Here is a 27,950-nt window from a genome sequence, read left to right as displayed (position 1 = left end):
ATCAAATTGTTTACATCAGTGTACTGTCGTTAGAATAATACGAGAACGCAAAGCGTCAAATCGATAAGTCGGGACGAACTTATCAACATCAAACTTACAAGGTTTAGCGTTCACCACGAAAATTATGCTTTTTGAGCAAACAACGATCTGTAAGTTATTTGTTTAAAATTCACGCTCCAACCTTATCGAAATTTCACCACCTTTTACATAAAAAATATTTTAGTGTACTTGAAGCCATAATATTAAGATAAACATTATAAACTTTCTTTCTCTTCACTATTTTCCAATATTATCGACAGACATACAGCGTTCAGTAGACAAAATACGAACATATGTGTTCCATAAAGGGCAGTTAGAACAATATCTCTCTATTTAATTGATGATTTCAATGTAAATTTTATTACTTTTCTATTTGCGGACCGTCTCGGAATTGGTCATTAAACACAGCGAATTGGTAAAGGTGATTGTGAAATTTCACTTTACATATATTATATTAAAAATAAGACATCTTCATTTTATCAACACTTATTATGTTTTATAACAATGTACATGTAACAGAGTAATGAAGTAAACTAAAAGACAAATATCAACAAACCGGACTTTTACAATTAGCAACAATAAGACGACCAAAAATGGGCTGACTCAGTACTTTCCGCCGACTGTTAAACAAAACTCTGCGATAACACTGTTCTAGACTATCTTGATGAGCGTCTGCGGCCCCACAGCAGTACATCAAATTTAAATTTTGTGTCGTTTTGTCCTTGTTCGTGTGTATAAACGTAATGTAAAACGTAAAGCTTGCTACATATATAGAAATCCCTAAATATTAATAAACGAATAAAAGTGTAATCCAAAATATTAATAATTTTTAGGGCTATTAGCCACGACTCCCTACTACGTTGTATTTATCTTTAAGATTTCGTGCAATTCTGACATGCTCTGAACCTACTGAGCTTTGGATATTTAATTGAAAATAGAGTTCTGTAATTTCTGATTTACATCATTAAGCCTAAGTGAGGCTGAGCCCATAAGCTAAACTATATAGATTCATAGTCTTTCTTAAAGGATCATAAATTAAAAGCTGAAGTCTAAAGACTGAAGTCCAGAACAAATGGCAGCAAAGAGTGAATAAATAAGAGAGGGATCCAAAGAGAGATTGCAGTTTGTACCAATAATCTCTCCTACAGGAGAATCCTGCAATACATTTTAGGCTGATTTCATCTCTTTCGCTTGTATTTTTGTCATTCATATTAGAACGTGATCAAAGTACATATCCATTTACTGTGCTGTCGCTTTAAGTGGAGCTGGTTAAATAATAAGCTTCTACATAAAAATTTATTCATAAAACTAGGGTAATTCATTACGCATCCATGGATCTACAGAGCCCACATTGCTTTCACGAAAGGCTTTGACCCTTAAAAATATGTTCAGATTCAGATTGGTCAAGTACTTCTAAAAATTGTATGTTTAGATTTGAATCCATCAAATATAGAAAATATACACATAAACGAAACAACAAAACGGAGAACGTAAATAATAAGGTAGTTATAAAGTATCAATATAAAGGTAGTTGTGTACCTTATTTCGATTTTGGAGACGATGGGAAGCTTCCATGGCAGCAGGGTGACCAGGCCCTGCTTGCGGTAGTGGTCAAGTAAGCAAGCAACGGGCGCACTTAGCGACTCGTTGTACATGTAGAAGTGACTCACACCCAGCAGCCTGTTCAGTTCGAACCACTCAATCAGCCACTCGTCGCGTGCGTACGAGAAATGAAACGGTTTTACGCAAACGTGCAGTGTTTCCTGAAAGAAATGAAAAACTTTAAGTTTTAAATGTTTTTAAAGTAAAAAAATTCTGTAAATATCTTCGAAATTCTAGTACAAAATAATATTAATAATTGAATAAAATAGACATTTATTTTTGTATGCATAAAAAATGATTACACAATATTTATATTTAAGAACAGAATTCTGCTGTGTGCCTTGGCTTTTTCGGTATTAGGTCATATACACCATATATATTATACACCAAAACACTTATACTACAGCTAATACGAAAATGCACAACTTATCTCATTCGTTAGTAATTACGAACTAAAAATGCGTTCATATGGGACGACATCTGTGTGCTACGACTTTTCATCTTTTCTGTTGATTTCTATTTTTATTTTTGATTGAAAAATGGCCATGAAATGCAAACGAAAACTAAAAATTTTACTTAATAAAAAAAAACTGAGTTAGATAATTAGTAGTTTTTAGATATTTTGCACGAATTGTTATGATTATTTATTATAATATTTATTACAATATATTATTATATTGTTATAATTAATGTGATGTGTAAACGCATCTTTTTAAATGATGATGGCAAAGACCTGTTCACTTGCTTCCAAAAATGTGGTAAAATGAGCGCTATATTAATGACTCTTATGAAGTGAGGAACAGTATATTTATTTTTCCATTAAAGAAGCAGTTACCAAATATTACCAAAGCATTGTCTAGCGTAAATAAATTTAGGCATTGTGTATTATGAGAAAATCATACAATTATCCAAAGACTTTATATTATTATTCTATTCCAGTCCCCTAACGCCGTCGTAACTCATGAAACCGTAGAAACAAATTCAACGAGCACTGAACACAGCCGTGTTTAATCGTTATCGTGTTACACTACAATCCAAATTAGCTATGCCTTTACAGGAATAACCGTAAAATGTCGATGTGACCTAATTATCGAGGTCGAACATCATAGGTAAGTATGAATTTGAAATTTTAGCAGGCAGTCGATGTTGGTATTGAACTGTTTGTCTATGATTTACATAAGAAAAGTGTAAACAAGCAGACGTATTTATTTTACCAATGCCAATTTATTAGTTCGATTTAATTACGGATATTTTAATTGAATACAAACAGATGCCCAACGCGAATTTTCATTTTGTATTGTCAATAAAGTATTCATTATTGGAAGTATGACCTGAATCATTTGTGTTTTATATATCACTTTTTGAATTCATTTATAATTTATTCACTATCCTTATTACTGCTATATAGTAAATTTTATAACAAGAACTTTGTTTTTCAAATCAAATCAAAAAAAAAAGTTGTTAATTTTATTACGTTGGAAAGAGTCATCATCACCATCATTTCAGCCGTAGGATATCCACTACTAGACATAAGCCGTCTCCACAAATTTGAAAAAAGACCGGTTGAAAGCAGCCTACAACCTGCGTCTTCCGACGTCCTTAACAAGGTCGTCTGTCTACCTTGTGGGTCTTACACTGAAAGCCGGTTTGTGGTATCCACCCCAAAACACTGAGGCACCAGCAACTATCTATTCTAAGTACTATGTGACCTGATCACAACCACTTCAACTCGTCGATCTGCTGGACTATCTCGGTTACTTTCTTCTGTCTATGGATCTCCTCACATCTAATTCAATCTCGTAGAGAAATTCCGAGCAATAACCTCTTCATAGCTCGTTGGAGTAAAAGAAAGATTTGGCAATTACGGAAAAATTATATCATGCTGTTATCCACCAAGACCACAAACAAACAAACGTCGGGTTTTTTTATCAAAATATTACGTCACTTTTTGGCAAAATGGTGGATATTTTTAATTACTCGCGTGGATTATAAGCTTCAATAGCGCGATCGATTCGATCAACCAAAATAATAGAGTAGTGTTAATACGAATGATCGGGGCGTTAAATGTAAAGCTGAATTTCATGAAATATCATCGGTAAAGTTGGTTTGCAGTTAAATGTATTGAAGGCTGTATAATATGAAGCGTTCTCCTGGTACTTCTACGCGTAAGTTTTATATATAACACGAGAAAAAAGTTCCTATTGAAAAACCAAATACTGAGAAGGAACTTATTTGTGGCTATTTTTTTTTTGGGAATTAAATTTTACACTCTTTAACTGGAAATAAGAAATGTATTGTGGGTTACTAACCTCGATACCGCTCTTCGGTTCTGTGTCGAGGACGGTAAGCAGATTAGTAGGAGGGCGATTTGGAGAAGAGCTTGCAACTACAGACAGAGAGGCCCCGACTGTTTCTTGTGGCTTCACACCCGTGTCGCGCAACAAGCAAAGTACGTAGGTTGCGCTGTATTTTAGATTCCAGTTCTCTCGAATTGGCTGGAAGAGAAACAAAGAAAATATTTTTATTGAACTTAATTGACTATTCTATATTGGTGTTTGACGCTGCTAGCCTTTCTGGTTTTTACGGCTTTGTTGTACACAGGGCTCACGATCCGAAAACTGCAGACTAATAAATATAAAAAAAAAACACTATTTACGATACCAAGAAACCCTTGCAACTATGGTGTTCACCTGACGAGTGATGTTACGCTCTCATCTACAGGATATAAAAAATATTAAAAATAATTGTTCTTTCACTAAACGGTAAAATGTTTTAAAATTTTCATGACAATATATCCATATATGTATATAAAATGAATTCTTTGTTAATCGTCCATTAACCTTTGATCTAATAATTACACTAGTAGTTAGTGTTGTCCACAAACAGTAATAACTGAGTACCTCGCAGTGTACCTTCTTGGTGGGGGATTCCAAAGCTACGCAAGAAATCTTGTGGCGTATAAAATATGTCGTTTTCAAAACGTTGTGTATTAATTATATACCTACTTAGTCTAGTCTGTAGCAAAAGACACCTACAACCGATCTTTTGTATTTGTCAACATTATTATTTTCATAACTCTAAAAGCAGTTTAGGAATAAAAGTTTTGATTAATGTTTGTAATATGTACAGTAAAGTTACCGTATATTTCATATATTTTATTATAGTTAGTTGCGCCCAGTTTTATATAACATTGCACAAATTTTATTTGTTTAATTTCTATGGTTGCCTATTGTAGGCATACGCAAAGCTGGCCATAAGTTTTTTTGCCGTTGATAAATAAAGAAAAGAGGTAAATGTTGGTTCTCTGAATAATAAGAAAATAAAAGTACTAATAATCTATGCAATATTAACTGTTAATAATATAATATCAGGTAATCGAGCGTTGGTCCTATCTAAAGAAAAAAAAATAGTAAAAAAGTGTCCGTGTTCCAGAATACACTAAAGCAACTAATAATCACTATAAAGTATAAATTACAATCACTAAAGATCCCTTTCCCAAAATACAAAATACCTTTAAGGTATACTTTGTAAATTACACGAATGTGCTTACGAAATTATTGCCGCGATATTTATTTGTTTTTTGTTACCTTCGTTCCTACGTTCGTTAAGAAAAGAAATTACGTTATTTTGATTTGCATCGTCGAAATTATTCATGAATTTTAAATGACATTACAAAGTCGACTTTACAATTTTTTATCGCACGAAACGTCAAGAGCGTTCGCATGGTAAATAAGGCCTTGCCCTGTTCACAAACAGCAGATCTGGCTTTTTAAATTTCTTCCTAACTTTGTTTTGTATACATTTGACACACTGCAGTTCCTTTTAAACAAAAACGTATTATTACTTATGTATTAATGTCGTCAAATCTATTTACATCTTTTTATAGCTTCTTATACCTTTCATAGAATGGCCATACTAAAAAAATACAAAATTTCTTTTTTCAAAATAGGAGGATTTTCATCTCTTATTGACGTCAACGTAAATTTACCACTAGTCTAGTGGAGTGTTCTAATAATAAATACCACAGACCTGAGAAGAATGAGCGAAAGAAACTAGATAAAATAGAAAGATTTTTTAACTCTTTTAAGTCGAGTTTAAGATATACAAAATTTGTTAGACTTACATGACGACACGTCTTGAAAACCGATAATGTTTTTGTAGACACCCAATATATTTTCATAATTTTATTGATAAATAAGTCAATATATCAATTTCTTGCGGCGGACTTCACACGAATCATAAATTTGATAAGGGCTTTTATCGATTAAAGCTTTTAAGATTTTTACCTTGACTCTGGCCTTCAGGGTGAGAGTTCTGTTGTCGGGCAACCATAAGCGGCAGACGACAGGGTCTGCACCACGGGTCTTCGTAGCCGCTATGACGCGAACTGCTGCTACCGTCCGTCTCTCCACATACGCCGAATATACGTAGAATCTGAATCTGCAACAATTATTGTCAGTTCTGTTAAGAGAGCCGCTGGATGCAGGCCGCTTTTGACCTGTCTTTCTGAAAGTTACTGAGGAAGGCTCATAAATAGACCTCTTACGGCCGACATTAGGATGATGATTATTATTAAAAATTTATAATGACATAATACTTATCACAGGTTGACGTCCAGAAAGACGGTTGTCAATATCAACATTAGTCAATACGTAAACAAGTATTTTTATACATATAACGGCCCCCGCTATTGGGGGCCTTTTGCTGTCCCCTGTGATATTTATTGGACAAGGCGTTGCAATCTAATTACAAAAACAGATACAAAATCGTAAACATGTTACATAAAACCCTTTTAAAAATGTTTATTTGGTCATAAGCAAAAGCCGTTTGCCTACTGGAAATTTCAGCTCATTTTGAGGGGATAAATCACTGAAGATGTATAGACTAAATTAAACCCGAGGGCTCCAGCTATTACATTATTTTAAGATCTTCACTAAGCTAGCATTACTACAACTTTAGAAAGCGTTAATGTTGGAAAAAGATGCTCCTTCATTAAAAAGTAACTCATATACGTAATTAAATATTTGTAACTTTAAATTACTATATATATTGTATAATATATATAACAGATAACTCGCACATAAACAGGTCAACAAACAAATATGGAACATTTCATAAACACATCCTTTTTATTTCCTTGTAAAAATTTAAATATTATGTCAAAACCTAAAAACAGTTATGTTGTAACAATGGGAAAAAAACCTTGTGACATTGATCGCTTAGTTAATCACACAAACTAACGTGAAAAACTTTGTAACGTCGTTTTTCTCACTTGTTCACACAAATTCATATGATTATTGCATAATGAACAGAAATTTCTTGTAAGGAATAGAATATCGGTGATCAACCTTATTAAATACTTGTTATTTAAAAAAGGTACTAATATTTAGCTACTTTCGTTATCATCATAGTCATGTGTACAGCTACTTAGCGGAAGTACCTGGATATTATTAGTACCTTTCTTAGGATGGATTTCCGCAAGGTAACGCCTGACTCTATTAGGTAATTGTTATTTATTATGAATAATACGTATCAAACGTATTGTTAATAAACGTATTAGACACGTAATAACTTGATATTTAATTTAAGAAAAATTAGAAATACTTAATTTGGTAGCCATTGTATCTAATAATTTTTGTTAGTACATCTTTCTTGAAAATTATTTGTTACTGATGTAATTATAATTCATATCACTTTTATAAAAATAATAAACATCAATGTGGTAGGAGAATGTGTAATTGTCTTTTAAATTATAGTTCATTTGTTTTTCTGACCTACCAAACTGTCGATATATAATAAATGTGTATATTACACATCTATTATATATCGACATTAGATATTATCGGTGATCAACATTATTATTGTATTTATTTATTTTCCGAATGTGACAAAGAGCTTGTTATGTTTTTAAATCGCATTAAGTGAACAACGAAAAAAATATGCGACAAATAAAGCTGCTGTTGCAAACCATTTAACTCTTAATAAAAAAGGCTCAACTAACGACACTGTTGTGCAATTTTTAATAAAAAAAAGTTTAGCGAAGAGAAAAATATCGCTGCATTTATGCGCTACAAAAGCTCGGACAGTTGATATACACCCCATGTTTACCTTTTTGCCTGAAAAATTTAAGGTAGAACGAATATTATTTAAAATAAAAATATTTTTAAGTCTCACAGAACTTTTTTTTTTCATATAGTTATTCATTATTGTCTACTTACTGTAACCTGTTTTTAATCCTGACATAAAACGGATTTTTGACCTCGTTTTCACGTATTGCGGAGCATTTTTTATTGCACATAAACAAATAACAGTAAAGGCCAAAAAAACTTACAATAAAATAAAATAAAAAATTCAAACAGGCATTCTGAGGGGGCAGCTACACAACAATCAACTTGCTAAATACGCATGTACCTGATCACAAATTCTACGACTCTTAATTATAACAAACGACAAAAATTGGTTTTCATAATATATGTTATGTACAAGTCAATAAATTTCTTTATTATAGAGAATAAGGAAATTATTATTTATCGTTTTAATATCTATCTATCTTAAAGTTTCATTATTTTCACGCTTTATTTTATTTACATAAAATATTTCACGTTAAAAAAAATCAAAATATTAGAGGGTTCCAGTTATAGTGATTATCTCTGCTAATATAAGATTTAGAGACTTAAAATTTGATAGGAATATTCCTTTCGACGAGTAGTCAGCTAAGATTTTACGAAATTCCACACCCAAGGTGGTTGAACGGGCGAACATAAAAATGCATATTTTCAAACTATACCTTATAGCATAGAATTTGGTCAATTTTTTGGGCCAGTCAAAAATAATCAAAAAGGAATTTTATAAAATTTATTCATAAAAGACAGTATCAGCCACGAGCAAGTTTGAAGAGACAGTACTTTTATTTAAAAAAGAATTTAGTTTTTAAGATATGTATTGTTATACTTCAGTAACTTTCTATTTCGGCACACATATAAACACTACAGATATTGTATAGACAACTAGTATCGATTGGTTTAATTCTGCTACTCGCCTCCTCCCCTCCCATATTTTAAGTCTGGAGAAACTTAAAATAGTTTCCTTTGCCTTACTGTTTATACTTGGCTCTCATAACCGATTTAGCACATTCTTAACATCTTTTATGACCCAAAAATTTAGTATAAAATTTAAGGTTTTGTAAGATTAAAGCTATTATCACGTATAAAATACGAAATATTAGCCGTGCGAATAAATATTTGTGTAATATTTTATAATTAAAATAATATTTAAAATTAAGATCAGAGCTATTGATAATTGAATTGCTATCTTCATCTTTTTATAATATCTCCGAATTTTATTTATAAATTCTTATATAATGGCTAATAAAAATTACGGCATCTAACAGTAAAATATATAAAGTGTGCTCCTCACTAATGAACAATAAACCGCAATGTGGAAATAATCGGAAACGCCCGTATGGTTACATGTGTCTACAGGCTATGGTTAAAAGTTACCATCGAACAAATCACAAGTCGGCAGCCACCACCGTGATAAAAAAGACACATGAAGTATAACAACAGCCGCTGAAATCCGAAAAGAACCTGAATTGAAAAAGAAAAATAAATGAAAGCTGTACACAAAGAACGAAAATGGTCTAAAACAAAGACCAGTTTGAAACAAAGAAGCTCCGAGAGTTTTAATTTGAAAAACAAGTCAAACGGCTGTTTTTTCTGAAAAGATATTTTAATGACTTTTTCGTGTTATCTATAGCCAAAGTTAAATAGACAGCAAATCTAGCAGATATTATAAAATCATTATAATAAAATATGTATCTAGTTAACTTTAACCCTATAATCACGAGATAATATATTATATCAAAGTTTATTAATCTTTGAATAATAACTAATAAAAGTAGACACTACACAAATCTCTGCTTCTATAAATAAACATAACAGTGTTAAGTATGGCTAGTTTAATATGGATTTTACTCTTAATTGCAGATCATCGTAGTGCAAATCGTATATACTTCAAAACACATGCATCAAATACGTTTTTTTGGCAGTATCAAATGATTTATGTTTTCCTTCGATCTTTCTTTGAATATAAAGCAAATTCTCCATTGACATATATTGGTTTCTGCGAATATGCGATATACAGATACGAATCCTCTTAAAGTGCCGTCACGAGCAATATGCCTCAGGAAATGGAAACGCAATTGCCTTCGAACGTACTATGGAATATCTTTTGCTTTTATTTTAGAAAAAAAAATTATCATAAACACATTACACACATAATGTTGAAAACAGGTGTATAAAAGACTTGTTTATATTGTATTTAATGTGAAACAAAAATTACGATTTATTATATTAACTCAAAAAGTTTAGGATTACAAAAAATACAAGATGTCATGACTTAATAAATGTGAGAATGAATGTTTAAACTTTTTAATATTCACGCCATGGTTGACTGCTACCTTAAGTAATAGGTTAACATTGCTATTATGAGATAATACTTAAGTATTCTTTTATACATAAAAAAAAAACTATTGATATCACATAGTAAAATAAATTAAATTATTAAGATTTGATTTGGCACACATTTGGTGAAAGTTTTAGCGTAGATAGTAATACATGTATGAATGAGTATTTAAATACGATTTTGTTAATAAAAGATTAACATTTCCCCACGACAGATATTTCCGATGTGCTTATTCAAATAGTAATAGTAAATTGTGTTTATATATTAGGTGGACCGGAAAGTAATTTCGTATCTGTCAATACATTATACAGAAAAATCAATTGATTTTTACCGCTTCGGTATTAAAAATTTGTTTTTCTTGGATTAAATTTGCAAAAAACCGCTGCTAACGAAGGTGAATATATTGTTGATTAGAAATAAAAACTAGTTAAAAATGTAGTCTTGTTAATTTAACTTGAGAGAGCGTAATTACTTTTCGTCCCTCCTAATATTACGATACTGTACCATAAAAGAGAAATTGTCGTTAACAAATATGGTATTGCTTGTATTTCCGGAGGTGTTAATAAACGGAGATATTTTGCCTTTACCTTTCCTTCTCATTCCTTTTGTTTTTTAAATCCTCTATTACTTCGATTTTTTTGAACTCTTTGGACTCAGTTATTTTATTGATTTAGCTACATCAGAAGATAAAAAAGAATTGCAAGAAGATAAAAAAGTAAAATATAATTAAAGAAGTTGGCACAGAAACAAAATCAAAATATCTCAACTACTACACAAGTTTATTTAAACACTTTCATTTGAATAACAGATTATAACAGTGCACACAAGGGCAGTTTGCTAGTAGCAAATACACTGTTAGATAACTGATATTGTTATGCACACCGGGAATAACAAAATTATATTTGCCTCAGTAAATGTCTCCCAACATATTTTGCGCACGACTATAGCGTGCAATGCTGTATTATACGAAAATAAATATACGCCTGTCATACACATCTACATACTACGTACTTTTTTATCCAGTAAAGGCTTAATATTACCAAATATTTCCAGAAATGATTACACAAACAAATTGATATGCTATTACCAAGATTATATCCTTTGTTTTAGTGTGTCATTTTTTCTTAAATAATCTGATGTTAAACGTTTTAAAAAAATTCTGAAACAACCTTTAACAAATTACGTTTTTTTTTTTTTAAATATAACCAGCATCAATAACGTGAAAGTTTTAGCGGCACTACCGCTTTAACTCGATATTGGCAAAGCTTTAAAAGTGTTTGTACCATTGAATTACTGTGATACGATCGAGTTACGTAAATCTAAAAGAGTTGGAGTACATAAACAGAGCAGCGAGCAGCTTGTTGAAGAAAGATATTATATTGCTCTAATTATTACTGTATAACATTTTAATTTGCAATTTATTTTTATGATATTTATTATGTGACTAAAAATTGATTGAAAGAGTGCCTCGTGTGATAAGACCTCCCATGGTAATTTTGTTTTTATAGTTATGAAACTATTTAAATGTATCCTAGCGTTTACAATCAATAATGTTAAATAAAAAAAAGTTTATTGTCATTATAGTTATTGAAAGTTAAACGTATTAAACATGCTGGAACCGAAAGCAACACAAAAAATTTAAGTATTGCTTGCTCAGGCTAAACATATGTAGTCATTTACCTCTATGTATAGACATTTAAATATTGGTAAATAGATAATAAAAATCTTGTTTGTAGATTAAAAATAATAACAGAAAGTGCGAAAGAACCGTCGTCTAGTCACATGTGTGCCACCAAAACACTCGAACATTCGAAAATTTCTACTGTATTTTAAATTTTATTTTAATTTTTTTTTTCACATAACAAAGAGATTTTAACTTTTTTTCTCCTTATGTATCTTTCAGAAAAAGTATATATATGACCCCAATTGTTTTAAATTATCTATAAACGCTAAGATACAGCATTTTCGTAGTGTCAAAAGATTTCGGCCATTATTTCAGGGTTATTACTTTTTTATTGATTTAATGCCTTAATAATAAACTGTGATTGCTTAAAAATAGACTCATATTTCATATACTACAGGACTTCAACAACTATTTGAAAAATATCGCTTACAATGACATTTTTGTTTGACTACTCTTACTCTACTCTTAGTAAGAAGAGTGTTATAAGTGCCTCTTAATGCGCGTTTTAAGGTGATTGACATCAAATGTTTGACGGCTAGTGACAGGTGTTTTAATGATTTTTCTTCTCTCCATTAGAACCTACCTCGTTCCTTAAAGGAAATAAAATAATGAAAATAAAATTGCCACTTTCGTTGAGCCGTTCTTGACTTTTACCCCTAAGAACACACGGTGGTTTATATTTATTTATATAGATCTTGAATAATGTATGTAGTTGTATGTGATACGTGTATTTTATGTTACAACCGTCGTATAAATATTTTTAAAATTTTAATAATTAATACACGTAACATCTTATATATTAGTATAGTTGTACGGATTGTGAAAATATGTCCAAAGTTCACTATTGTCGATATGTCATTTAAGCATGCATCTAACTTGCGAGACCGCAAGACGTATGCAAATAAGGTTATGCAGTGGTTAGCGCATGCTTATTACTTGCGGTTTGCGGTATTTGTTCAGCGAGCTTCATTCATTAGATTGCAATTAGAAAAACATTTTAAACGAAACATGTACTTATGTGCAAAATTACTTCAAATGCATTTCATTTCCTTTTTATAATTATTATAAGGAAAGCCATCGTTGAAAATTATTTATATGGTAAGTAAACAATTTTGTTTTTATTTTATGTGAAATAAAACTTAAATGGTAGAGATTTTCACACAAAAATTATATTTAATTGTACACAGATTTTTTATCGGTCATGTGGAAAGCCTTTTTTATCTTTCTTGTAAAATTAATGACTCCTCACTTAAACAAACTTTAACCAAAAAATATTATCACTTCCTATTCACTATGTTAGAAGTTCTAAATCACTGACAATAATTCAGGTGAGATTCAAACGTAAATAAAATTTCGTATAGACACAAGACTCCTTAAAGATATGCAAAATCCGATTCAATTCTTGTCCGCTATCCCATATAGTATGGTAAAATTCAACCTAAACTTCTCAAATAGCAGTACTTCAACGTGAATATTCTACTTGCTACTAATGCATATAGTAAAACAACATGTTGTTATGCTTATGTACTTTTGACCACACTTGAAAACGCGGGCTTAAAAAAGAGATAAATAAGTTGCGTTCGTTTTGGACAGCCCTTTTCGCGTTGAAACGGTGTCGGAAAGAGAAATATAGTGCAGTAATTTTCTGTGAATTAATTTATTTTCAAAAAGGCTTAGTGAGATTTTAAACGTCTCATAATACTTTTTTAACGGATACCTGGATGACCTTATACAACTAATATTGTACCGAATGTCTTGAGAAAAAATATTCCAGTCCCAATTCAATATGTATCAATCCGCGATAAGAAATATTTCCCTTAAATGATACATATCAGTAATAAGAACACGTCGTCTCTTTTGCTCCTTTTTCGTATTAAGTAATAACGTAAACCGTTCAGCTGTCATTGCATCACATTTTCACTTAAGTCGATTGGCAATTTAATCTCGATTAAGGTCACATAGTTTCAATTATACAATATTGCAAATTTTAAAATCGCTTTGTCACGATACAAATTTTATTACACATATTTCTTAAACATACATTAAGATTTTTTTCAATTGATGTTTTAAACACATTTATCTTATATTCACCAGATAGCATAATAAAACGAACAACTTATATAAAAAGTATGCTTTTATGTATTATTTATAATGAATGGACGGATTTTTCTCAAATATATAACAAAATTAAAAAAAATCTGAAACATTATTTTTCTAAATATTATTTAGAACAAAGTCATCTATTAATGAAAAGGCTTTATATAATTTGAACACTGTATCAAAATAAATTTTCTTTGGAATAAAAAAGGATAACTTTTTTACTATTTATAAGTAACATTAAATTGAATTTAATACATTTTTCTGTATAAAAAAATCTTTACTTTATTACTCAAAAACCCTGATTGTCGCATTATGTAAAGTACATATTATGCGTTATTAAATGCTGAATCTTATAAATTAAGCAACAAATGCCGTGGAAAAGTCGTAAATAAATTCGTTGTTTCCTGCAGATTTTTGAAATTGCAATTTACATTTATTTAAATAAAAATGAATCGCATAATGTGTTGCTATGCGCAAAACTCGAACTCGGCTCGATGAATTCGGTCAATTTTGTTTTCCAATATGAACTACAAACCTTTTAAATATATCTGTCTATCTATCTTTATCAAACATTTTATGTAAGTCAAAAGAAAAAAAATCGATTCAGAAAGAATATCATGCAGTATAAAAAAACTTATTTTGTGTACCTATATAATCATTATTTAATTTTACGAAACTAAATAAATAAAGTGATCACTCAGGAACTCGTTTTAATTATTTATATTTCCTGTGAGTCTGTGACGGGTAAATAACGCCACAAAATCTATCAAGCAATTTTTAACAAAATTTTAAAATATAAGCAACCTTCAGAAATCAGCCTTCTTTTTATTAAAGATTTCCAACATCGCCAATACACCGCAGATATATGAGAAGTATTCAAGACCGGAGATTCAATTACTGACAGTATGGATTAGTGATACATTCAGTTATAGCAATTCATCATCGTCTTGTAAACGAAAAACAGGGATCAATACATATAGTAAACTATCGGAATAGTAAATGTCGAATAAACACATTTAGCGTGTGATATTTGCACATTAAATCCTTTACTATATATTGCAGATGAGTGCCCTAATTGGCAAATTAACACGGCAGTGGAAAATAAACCAGCGTCTGGTCTCTACTCCAGAACCTTAAGGTCACAACAGTAAACTATTCTATTTAGTAGTGCCATCCATTATCATCTCAGCCGTGATGTCCTTAAGTGAAAGAAATTAAATAAATAATTAATATTCTGTTTACGTGTAGTTTCACGTTATACGCATCGTCTATGCCGCTCATCAAAGAAATAATAGCGTTTTTCTTTCCTTTCACGGAATTTATTTTTAGCGCGACACATGACGCAGGTATTATACAAAAAGAGCCTAGTTTTAATGTCCAAGCAAACACAGCTGACACCTTATGATGTTTTACCGATTACAACTTATGAATGTTACAAATGAAATTAATATATATTTTGTCTACTAGACTCCAACGACTTCGTTTTTTTTAATTTGACAACCATAAACATAATTTCAATGTTTTATTTATTGATATGTATAATTTTTACACAAAGTTCTGAAGTAGAGACCAGACCAGAGAGGTGGACAGACGACCTTGTTAAAGTGATCGGAATGCACTGTCGATAGTCCTGTTTGATATCAATGCTGAAATGATAATTAATCGGAAATAGGTACTCACTAAATAAGCGTACGTAAATAGACAAAGTAGTATTGGCAACCAGCTTTAACGTCTGATCGTAATCTGTTAGGTAAAGGATGAATTTTCCAATTCACTGAATATTTAATTTAGTGGAAAATCATAGCTAATAGTAGCATAATAGAGCAGAAAAAGCATCTATTTTGTAATTTAAATGCTAAAAGTTTTAAATTTAATAAAAAGGAAGATTAGAAAGATCATACAAATATAAACAAAATTTTAGATTAAGTAAAAAAAACTATACAATCGTTACAAATTAAACGTATAAGAAACAGTGGATAACTGTCATAATTAATAGAAGTATCTATACTACTATTTTGGTAATGATTTACTTTAGGTTTAGGTGGACAGACGTCATTGTTAAAGTAGTTAGCAGACGCTGGATGTGTATTGGAAATCTGTAGTCTTTTTTAAAATGGGGGAGTCCCACTTCAGTAGTGATTATTATCTCCAAAAATACGCAAAACTGGAGAAAGATAATACAGTGTGTTTTTTGCGAGTAAAGTGCATTAAGGCAAACAAAATGCTACCGTACTTTTATATACAACGGGTCGATCCTACAACAGCACTGTGATTTGGTAGAGTGTCACTAGTGCCTTATAAAGTCTATTCCAAGCGCGATAACACTCTAGAATTCTCAGTAGTTGCTTTTGAACTGTATTTAAGAAAATTTCATACATTTTGTTCTACACAAGTGGAAATTTTTACACCTTTTTTTTTAAATACCTCAAGTCAAAACATGGCCGTTGAAGGACCAATGTTTACACTAAATTCTCATAGAAAGTAAATTGCTTTTTCATCATTGTTGAAATATACTTTATTATTTTATTTGTTGTTACTTTTAACTGTGCCGGCTCCGCTAGCTTTCCGATAAAGTGCCAATAAATCTTGTCAGATTACACAGTACCAGCTTTATATCTAAACCTCTTTCGAAAGAGAGATTTGAATATTTTGATACATATAATCGTCAAAAAGCCAAATGTATCATACGGTTTTAACACCATAATCAAGATTATCTGTGGTGATAATGAAAATACGATTAATGAATTTATATTGCATTATCAAGAAATAAAAAAATACATATTCATTCGCTTACTGAACCGGTGAGAAACTGGAACGCTATCGTGAATTGTTTACGAAACTTAATGAGTAAGCTCAGTGCAGACAGGAGCTAATTACGTTGCGAACAATTATGCTTTAAATCTTTGTTATCGTCGGTACACAAAACGAAAAATATTTATTTCGCATCGTCAAGTTTTATATGGTATTATTTTTTAATAATCTTATCAATATCATGAATCACCTTTCTAAAAGAAAAATAAAAGTTAAAAAACGAAAAAACTATAAAAACAAAAAACTTCAGGCAAGCCGGTCTTATGGGAAGTGTGTGGGCCTCTGCCCAGCTGTGGACGAACATTTTAGTTCATTATTATGATGTTAATAAAGACAATTCTTGTAGATTCTGAATTATTAATATTTTTTCCAAGATTTATAAAAAAAATAAATGTAATTATAAAAAAATTACACAATTACATTTTTATAATATATAATTGTCCAAAAATAACTGGTATAAATTAAATTGATAAGTAACGTAAAAATAAGTTCATACTACTAATTTACTTCATACAAATCTAAAGAATAGGCAAAGAACAAATAAGTTATTTCCATATCTAAGATTTACATACGCTGGAAAATTTTTGGTAAATTAAACAGTTTCTAGAGCAACATAAACAGAGAAGGGCACATTGTAGACAGATCTAACGAGATTGTTAACGGTATGAAGCGCTTAACTACGCTATTAAATACAAAACATAGCGTTTATTTATCTATTAAACCAAGAACAAAACATAATGTTTTATATTTAAAATTATTTCAGTCTTTCTACTTGTATTTTTTTTTATCGAAGGCCTAATTATAAAAAAATCTATCACTAGATATCAAGTAACAATCGTATGGCTCTCCCAATTTCCAGCACACGGAGCACATCTGCGCGTATTTCCTAGATGTATGAATTGGTTCATACATCTACTCCAGTTATTTAGCTTGCTGAGATGTCTTATTTCTTAGTTTTTTTCTCTCTTTCTTTTATAACAATTAGTTACAGTTGGATGTCCTCTTATATGTAACTTACTGAAAATAGTTTTATTTAGTCTTATACTATAGTGCTGCCGAAATCGCTATACCACGGCTAAGATATGCGGGGTCACTCCGTTCCGTCAATCCGCCGTCAACAGCTGTGCTCATGCTCCTTATTCTTCGACCCGCGCCACTCCGCGCTTCCTGAAGCGCGGTACAAAGGTTTCAGTAGCACCATAGGTTTTCGCGTAACTCTCTCAAGATATACGTATATTATACGACGATGCATTTTTGACGCAAAAAAGATGCAAAATGTGTGTATAGTAAAATATAATAACATTGGTTTTTTCATTACTTTGTGTGAATTACATTACATATATGCATTTGTTAAACATAGGACAAGAAGACTTTTTAATCGGCCACGACGAACATTTTATTCGGTCTTATATAACTTTTATAGTGTACTAAATATAACTTATAAAAAATTTCAATTTATTCCGTTTCCTATCAAGCCCATGCAGCTTTAGCATTTTTATGGCAGCGATTTTCACTTCGTTCAAAATCAATTTAGTGGAAGCAAATCCTATTACTGCCAACGGCTAGATTTATTTTGTCATATATATACTGTTATTGTTATATTTTGTGTAACACTTTTTATATTATACAATATGGGATTTTTTGCTGTTTTGAACTTAAAGCCTGCAAGGCATAAAAGCCTTCCCTAGAGATCGCCACTATGACAGTCCTCCGCTGCCCGCATTCAGTGACTTACCGACACCTTAATTATGTTTTCGGTCCACCTGATGGGGCGCCTACCCACGCCGCGTCTGCCGGCTCGTGGTCGCCACTTGAGAACCTTTTGTACGTAACGGCCATCGGTTGTACGAACGATGCGCCACGCTCATTGCCACTTCAAACGAGCAGTTCTTCGAGCTATATCGGCAACCTTGGTTGTTCTATGGATCTCCTGATTTCTGATTTTATCTTGCAGCGAAATTCAAGAATAAGCAAACCATTTGCTCTATGTATCAATTAATGTATGGTACAGTCTATCAAAAATTCGATGGTTTCTGGTATAATGAACAATGTAGTGATAATGTAGTAAGAAATAATATAAGAAAAAATCGGTTAACTACATATTAAAATGAATTACTGTTTACGATCTGTCCCTGATACTTTGTAAATTGAAGAATAAATGAATGTAACGTATTTAACAGTGATCTTTTATACAGGTTAGTTGGAAATAGGTGTAAAAGCTTTTTAAAGCTTTTTGCAGAAAAAATTATACATTCACCCCTTTTAAGTTGTTACACCTATAACCAATCACCCTGTATAGTGGCTTTGTCTTCTAATACCACTTTAACTTGCTAAAGATTTAGTGCCCAAGTCAAAGCCGAGAAAAGAAAATAAATTTTATACAAATATTTTAAAATGTCAAATAAGTTATTGCATATAATTCGTTATTAGCATAATTTATGTGCACATGAATTATTTATTTTGCACTGAACTACTTAAACTTCAAAAGTAAGAAACTAGAGGCGATGTTGACCTTGTTTTTTCCAGTTCACAGTATATAATTACAGTGACACCTTTTCTAGACGCCAACCTTTCAATATTACAATAGAACATTTTAAATAATATTTTCAAAGAATTGAAATTTATTTTAAATTGTTTCGTGAAAAATTAAATAACTTTGAAAGGTACAGAATACTCTAGTTTCGTAAGTTCTAAAACGTACAAATAAGTCTAAAGGATTAAAAGTGTTTATAACATTCACAACGCCATTTTTATTAATACTAAAAGTTTTTTTAGTGCAATCATTTTGATTTGGATACTGGATACATTCAATAACTAGTTTCCATTGATAAAACATGAATTATTTATGGTAACCTCATAAATACATATCGTTTTTTAAGTTCTAAATCAGTTTTCTTTTATCAAAAGGTATTATTTATATAATTGTCCGTGAATAAAAAATATACGTCTAAAAGTTATGTTATAAGCGCAACTGTACAAGTTGGCTCAACGAATAACGCGCCTGTTTTGACGTGGTATTGATCTTGGCTCCAACAGCAACTTACATAAATTGTTTTTTAGGTTATTGCTAATTAAACTTAAGATTAATAATGAAAATTAATGTAAACACAACTAATTCCAAGTATATAACAAAGTAATGTTACTTTATGAAGTTTTTCCAATGAAAAAAAAACGTAGCGGACGCTACTGTTCACCCTCTGGAAACTTATTTGTGAGCAGTGACAATCTTACATAATTAATGTTCAAAGTGTTTATTATATAAAATTGTGCCATGTATAGGAAATTTTCCACGCTGTTTAAGCAAATCTACTAAACAACGACCAGGTGTACTAACACAAATAAGAATACAAAGTATTACAAAATCAATGGTAGATAAGACAATGTAATTTGCAATTAAAAATATAATGATTCTTAACTTCCACAATGATGTTATAATTGAAACAAATATTATCTTTAACAAATGAAATACGGAAGTTGAAATCCTGCTCAGTTTCTTGAAAAATATTTATAAATTTTTTGTAAGGCAAAAAATCACAACCACAAGGGCAGGGTTCTTTAAGAGTCTTGTAATGTGAAGGACTCTTGGCACAGGCCTAACGCCCTCTTTCCAAAAGATAAAAACATGCCCAAACACAGTGACTGAAACCCAGAAATATATATTTTAGTCCCCTAATGGATGGTAATTCATGCGGTCCGGATTTTATTTTCGGACTAAAAAAATTACATTTACCTTGTAGGGTTATACGTAATGTATAGAGTAAGCCAAAAATCTTTAATTTCATTGCTACTCACTTTATGTTTATTTATACTTTGATATTGTAAAATTAAAAACGATATAATTTATTTTATTTAATTTCTTATAAAAATTAATGATTACTAACTATAGGGTCATCGACTACATTATATTACAAACTAATAAACAAGTATTGAAAATCGTCAAATATATTGTTACGTACTGTGGGTTCCGACTCGAAATGAAACACCACTGGTTCACAAGAAGTCCTTTATTCACAAATCAGATGGTAACCTTGCTTTAACACAAAGTATACTTTCGCTTAGCCCAAGCTACGCTTCCAAATCGCTCGAAAGTAACTGTCCAAAAAATAACTCTCCAAATAGTCACTTTGTATCACTGATCGTAAATCTTAATCATATAACTGAAAAAACAACACTGAACTGTTGTCATGGGGAGTACACTTATTTATGCTACGGATAAGATTCTAGTAAGTTCGAGATAGTACTCGGTTAGAATTTCAGAGAACCGTACACAAAAAAATATTAATAACTTCAACGTCACGCATGTTCTTGATCCTAGGGTTCAATGTTTAATGTTTAAAGGGTTCTGTAACTCGTGCTTTATAACAATATGTTATTTTATTAAAAAGGTATATGCGTGAAGCAACAAGTGCTATTTTAAAAATGTTTATATGATTTTATACGAGATAGCGCTGATCTTAATCTATTACGTAACGATTAAAAATATAAATGAAATAAAAATATAATTTGATAATTTTAATAAAATAGTTTGTGTTGTTATAATCTAAAAATATTTTTAATAAATGTTTAATAAAACATTCACGCATCGCGAATTTAGGTCATTGCTCGATATTTAAGAGATATTTAACAACACTTTGCGATGTTTATAAAAATTTTATTAATTGTCGCCAATAATCTATTCTATGAAGAATTTATAGACAATGTTGATGAAGCAAGGTCATTGTTTTAATACGTCTAGTGTTACTATTTTCAAAATATTCTTTAAACATAAATAACATACATGTATCATTTACGACGAACAGGCAGTTAACGTGGAATGTATATAAATAAGTAAAGCTTTATTGAAAATGCTTTACTCAAAAGAGTAAGGCGCTCTAAGAATAGGTAATGATACAGAGATTGTAATAAAGTCATCTGTCTTCGTATACCGAAGCAGCGCTATCAATTTCCCGCGCAGAACGATATAAATTTAATCTAATTCACGATTTATCGAAACATTTATTTAGAGTTTTACAAGCTTTTAACAAATAAAAATTATTACATATCGACTGTATTAGACAGGAAATTACAAACTTTATCAAAAGATTAAATACAATCATATCAAAAAACGTTTATAACAAGTCTTTTTTTTATGTAAAGTGTTTTATTTTTTATAACATACACAAATTTTAATATTATTTATATGAACAATTTGTTCTTAATTTATAAGCAGCAAAATGTTTAGAATTTTAGATAATAATTCCAAATTCAAATATATTTTAAACTGTATATGATACTCATATTATTATATTTTAAACTCTATATGATACGTTCGTTACTGGAGTAATGTTTTCAATTGACTATTAGATGGATAATAACTTAATTAGATAAAATAAACTATTTTTATTTTATTTTTTTATATGTGTTAACGTAATATGCTAATGGCAGTAAAATTTTTATGGTTTTCCGACTTTTGTTCTCATAGAAAATTACTTCTTAAACTGGACGGAGAGAATTTGACCACAGAGCTTACAATATATAAGCCTTTACAACCATTTTGTTGTTTCATCTTGATGGATAATTTTTAATAGATCTCTGTCATATATTCAAAGAAATTGAATTACAAACCAAGATTGACTGCCCCTCAGTACACTATCTAATCTAAAAAAGGCTACTTTATAAGGTGACCCTCTGAAGTTGTTTTTTAGACTTTACAAATATCATATTTGTTATATTATCTGTTGCTCTTTCTAATCTGTTAATCTATCTCTGAAATATTAATTGATAACATAACAAAAATGTAAACATGTCTAAAGCTTTTTGTTTCAAGGATTGCGATAAAACTTTTAATTTCGTTCGTGTACAAAATTATGCTTAACAAAACCTTTGCATAATTGACTTAGTTTACTACGTAACGAATAATAAATTGGGACTTGTGAATGGCAAAATTAATCATGGCAATATCTACACCCGTCGCACATTTACTGTCGTCCAATTAGGAATTTAATTGCAAAAGTTTTAAAGCAAGAAACTGTTATAGCACAAATTGCGTATACTTCGTGCAATCAACGTGTGCCACCGTTGACACTTGATTTCCGTATAATAGGAGATTTTGTTTAATTAAACTTAATGTACTTAATGTAATGGTGCGTTCTCCTGCTGATGATTGGCTACTATTAAAACCGTCTTCGTCCTCTACGCTGTAGCTCTGAACTACGCTACTGTAGCTGAACGCTAGCTACTACGTCCTGAGGTATTCAGCCGTAAGATGCGTCTTCTACTTGGAGGAATCCTTATGGGTAGGATTTTGTGTTTCTCTTTACATTTCCAAATTACTGCAGTTTCCGAGTTTTATAGATGTATTCAAAGTCTTGTTTTCTCTTATTGACTCATTACGATATTCAGCCATTGAATTCTTTATCTATCAACGATATTCTTAATATTCTTACGAACATTCATAATTTAAACACCTACAAGCTAAAGAGAACTAAAAAGTCATAGCATCTTGCTAAAGGCATCCTATTGCTGACACAAATTACTTCGTTCTAAGTACAATCATGACCTTGGTATTTTTTACGTGGAAAGTATTTTACATTTTATGTAGCCTCACTATAATTTAATTAATGCAATACTTTAAAATATCCTAAAACGTAAACGTACAATGTAAAGTAATGCAACAATATTAAAAAGTTGATGTCGCTTTCTTAAGTTAAATTCACACGACTACAATTTTAAAACTTTTTATTTCTAATCAACAATACATTCACCTTAGTTATCAACAAGCTTTGGCCAACTACCGAGCATACAAATTGTCAATAACGGTGCGATAAGAATCAACCGATTTTTCCGTAGAATGTGTCGACAGAAACGACTTTACTTTCCGGTCCCCCTAACATAAGCCATACGTCAATCACAATGAGATTTATAGAAATTGACATTATTTCATATTTTTTATACATCTAGAGTAATTTCAGTGACATTTTTTACCACGAAATCTGTTGTTTTTCTTGTAATAATTTGAACATAATTGAAATTGAACGGAAGTTTATCCCGCATTGCACAAACAAACGAATGTTCTCAATTTAACTTTTGAAGCATACAGAAATCTATGAATAGCGAAAATTCGTTTCATTTTTGGCATATAATACCTATTCATACATTATTATAACGCTTTTCATACGAATAGAAGCCTTTTCATTTTAATTCTTTTTCTACATTCATTTTATTGCGGAAATATCCGAGTTGGACATTTTAGGTACTCTGTACCTTCGTGAAACATTTACCTTATTTTTCTATAACATCACTATAACTAAAGTATAATATATATGTTAAATTAAATATAGTCTTGAATAATATGTTGTACGTCTTTAATTAAAATTATTTAAAGGACCGTTTTATATTGTGTATTTTTTTTCAGTTACTAACGTTTAGATAAATATAATATAAAGTATAAAGGCTAGCATAATTATGGCCAAGGCTATTGCATGTCTACAATAAGCAAACATTCTACAATTTTGTACTTTGTTCTATGAAAGTAATGTTAACTTATGTATTTCTATTATCAACGTACGTTGTCAAAGTAACCGTAAATGCTACTTAATTGAAGGGACTAATTTATTTACAATCGAGGTAAAAAGCTTGTAAATATTTAAAGTAAACAATGAACATTACAAAGCCTTTTGAAGTTCGTCACGATTACAGTATCAGGCGTGAAAGGAGCGTGCTGTTCCGCGACAAGGGCCCTTAAAGTTAGAAGACTCTTAAATAAGCCTTTAAAGTGCAGATCCGATTTCCAATAGTAGACAAATGTCCGTAAACAAAACAGTTTGGCAAAAAATACTTAAATTTAATATTTGAATAGAATATTACTTTTAGAACAAATTTAAGTCATATTTAAATTAAAATAGATGTACTAATGTAAAGGTATTTATTATAAACAATTTTAGAACTTGAAATGTTAGAGTTATATTAAATATTTATTTACCAACAGACCAGGCATGAGAGCACAGAGGCATGCTAGGGATTTCTCTACAAGATCGAAACAGGAATAAGAAGATCCGAGAGGCAATTTAAAGTGGTAGTGAACATAACACATATCGCGCAGAAAAGACAGACGCTGCGGTCTTCTGTTTCTGAAGCGGATACCACGGCCCGATAAATACAGCGAAGGACGCCTTCTGGACAGATGATCTTGCTAAGATCGTCGGGAGCCAGCGTGGCTGGGAGCCGCTTCTTAACATTCCTATAGGAAATCTATGAAATACGTCCTAGGGCTAAAATGGTGGTGATATATGCACTAAAGAAATAGAGTGATAAATTGATCATTAGTAATACAATTTTTAACCAAAAATGAAACTTCTATGGTTTAACCATTTAAAAATAAATTATAGTTTTCTCTCTTTGATATCTTAACTCATATTGATTAAAAATTTATTTTAAGCGAAACCGAAGCGAAGCGAAAACCTAGTCTCTGTTTATAACTTCAAGTAATGTTCAACATTAATTTTTAAAAAAAATTCAAATCAAGCAATATTTAATTAGTTATAACACTAAGGCTAGATTTTATTAAAATAATTATCATAACCACTGCACTTAAACGCTTCTGCAATTTATTAGTTGAAAAATTTGAGTCCTTGACTTTTGAATATGCTCGTTGCATATCAGCCGCGTGAGAAACTATTGATTCAGAACATGTGTCACAAAGTGTCATTGTTTTACGCTCAGTGGTTGTTAGCAAGACATTTTGCACGACAAAACTTTTGGGATGCCGGAATAACAAAAATCGTTAACGATAATATAACACGAGCGATTTAATAATTATAGTTTCAGACGTCTGTTAAAAACAGTTTAAATTTAGAATATAAACATTTTTATTTGATGCTCTCCACTCCGTCAGATTTCGTAATGTAAACATTTTTAAGCCTTTCGCAGGTTTAAAAAAATAAATTGTATTTCAGAGTAATCGCTACATTTATTCGTAAATTGTCTTAATTATAAAAATCGATTATTACTAAAATATATATTCTGTATCATAAAGTGATTGTGTAAGATTTAAGTGATAATGTGATTATATTTTAATATTAACGCTTTATGGTAAACGATATTTTTTGATTGATTATGAAAAAGTTTGACTGCTAGACGTGTTTCAATTTATTTAGTTGTTACTAAAGGGTTAAGTAAAACAAGGGTTGTTTTCATTAATTTGTGACAAATATTTTATTTTTGTTCATAAAACCCTTCCTAATCTATTAGAAAATAAAAAATATACAGGCAATATTTGATGCGATTTCAAGTTTTCTACTTAGCAAATACATCTAAAGCTTTATTTTTATTTATATAGATAAAATAACGAGACGCCAAAATTCTCCATTTTAGTAAATTACACTGTCCTTTACAACATAGTGTTTACAAAATCTTTTTAGGACACATGTGTCAGCGTCAATTAACATAAATTTTGTAATTTGCACTTCCACCAAAATGTGTAGTCTTTGTGATTATCTAATTAACACAGGTTAGTTTATTGCGATCGTATGTAATAAACAAACGACATGCCCGTTACCTAACCACTGTACACACATTCTATGTAATTATAAAAGAAACGTGTGTAGGATTAAAGTATTCGAAATATGTATTAAGTAATAAATTGAATAGTTTAAACAAAAAACACAAACGTATTTAAATTTAAATTTAAACGTAATTAAATTTAAATTGTGTCGTAACATTTTAGTCGTAATTTTTTGGAGCAAAGCAGTTTTTAAAGAAAAAGATATGTATAACATAAATATAAGAAAATATAAAAAAACTATTTAACATAAATATATAAAAAACATAAATATATAAAAACTATTTGCTCATAATTTTGTAATGTTTACTTTAGTCGCGGGTTTGATTCCCGAGATACAATCTTATATAATTCACACTTTATACATTAGTTATGTAGGAGTGCCGCAATACAGGAACAAGTTTCCAGAAGAGGGAAAGCATCGTCATATGCGTATTATAATAGCATACTGCGATCGCCAATCCGCCTGCCAAGCGTCATCAATTTCTGTATGTCATTAGTGTTACCTAACGAATATGCTCCAACTTTTTTAACAAAAAGCCGTACCTGCTTTGCTTTAAAAAATTACGACGAAAATGTGACCAAATTTAAATATAACAATAACATTTGAATGTTTGTAAAACTATTCTATTTATTCCTTAATATGCATTTCGTAAGCTTTTATCCTACACACGTTTCTTTTGTAATTATATATAATGTGTGCACTGTGGTCAGATTACTGGCGTGTTATTTTTTTATTATATACGATTGCAGTAAAGTTAAGTGTTAATTAGATATTTACAAAGACTACACGTTTTGATAAAAGTTCAAATGACAAAAAACGTGCTGATTAATTTTAAGAAAATCATTGCGTCATCAGGCATTAGTTAATTAAAACGTTTTAGAAAAATAACTCTGCGCTTCAGGAATACCGAAAATATTTTCATCGATAAATGAATTATTCCGCTACAAATTTATGTCATAAGCAATTTTCATAAGATAAACGAACGGATTTACCATGAAAACCTGAAACAGAAATATTGAGACGGAAAGTTACTTTTAAAACTATGCAGTTAAATCAGTAAGCTTTAATTAATTTAACTAATGAAACTAATTCCAATTACCTTCATTCAAGATCACTAGACCAATTTTTAATGAAGTGAATGAATTTAAAATAAACCACATAAAATTGGTATAAATGCAGAAATATGTTAACGCCACATGAAAGTTTAATAGATAAATTATTTAAAGCACAAGAAATGCAGCTGTGAAAAAATTTAAATTCAAAATATTCGTAGAAAAGTTAAGCTTAAAAAAAGTTTGAGAAGCAAAAGATATAAATGATTTTATAACACATAATACATTATATAGTCATTAGTTCTATTGGCGATCAACACCAAAAATATCTTGTTATATATGTAAAATTTAAATTAATGATACGAATGTACTTTGTTCAAAACAAATGATCTTTGCACGTTAGTGTTTATGTGCTTGTATTTGTCAGCGTACTCATCCGTTCGATAAACAAACACGTAGACTACTGAAAAAAGACGTCTCCAAATGCCTTTGGATTCATTTTATAAATATTTAAAAGTAATTAATGTTATATATAAAAAAAAAAACAAATGAAAATGGGATTAAAATAATACTTTTCATCCAAATTACTCGTCGTGGTCAATCCCCACGTTGGTTCTGGTGCCCGCTATGCGGCGCCATGTAGCTCGGTGTTTGCCG

At 30.5% G+C, this 27,950-nt stretch overlaps 1 protein-coding gene across 1 annotated transcript in view; it reads right to left on the bottom strand.

The window, feature by feature from the left end:
- LOC137932420 (uncharacterized) overlaps positions 1-27,950 on the bottom strand; it is a 53,103-nt gene that overhangs the window by 4,283 nt on the left and 20,870 nt on the right. Inside the window, exons 3-5 of the mRNA XM_068776031.1 lie at positions 5,928-6,081; positions 3,951-4,136; positions 1,579-1,802 (exon numbers count right to left, since the gene is read on the bottom strand). Of these exons, the coding sequence (XP_068632132.1) occupies positions 1,579-1,802; positions 3,951-4,136; positions 5,928-6,081 (564 nt within the window). The remainder of the gene's footprint in view (positions 1-1,578; positions 1,803-3,950; positions 4,137-5,927; positions 6,082-27,950) is intronic.

Source organism: Battus philenor, unplaced genomic scaffold, assembly GCF_028537555.1.
Source record: "Battus philenor isolate CCGP_79_NKW_IND1 unplaced genomic scaffold, ilBatPhil1.0.hap1 SCAF_9, whole genome shotgun sequence".
In the NCBI taxonomy this organism is placed as follows: domain Eukaryota; kingdom Metazoa; phylum Arthropoda; class Insecta; order Lepidoptera; family Papilionidae; genus Battus; species Battus philenor.
The sequence above is the reverse complement of the archived record's forward strand: the minus strand, read 5'-3'. Positions and strand labels throughout refer to the sequence as shown.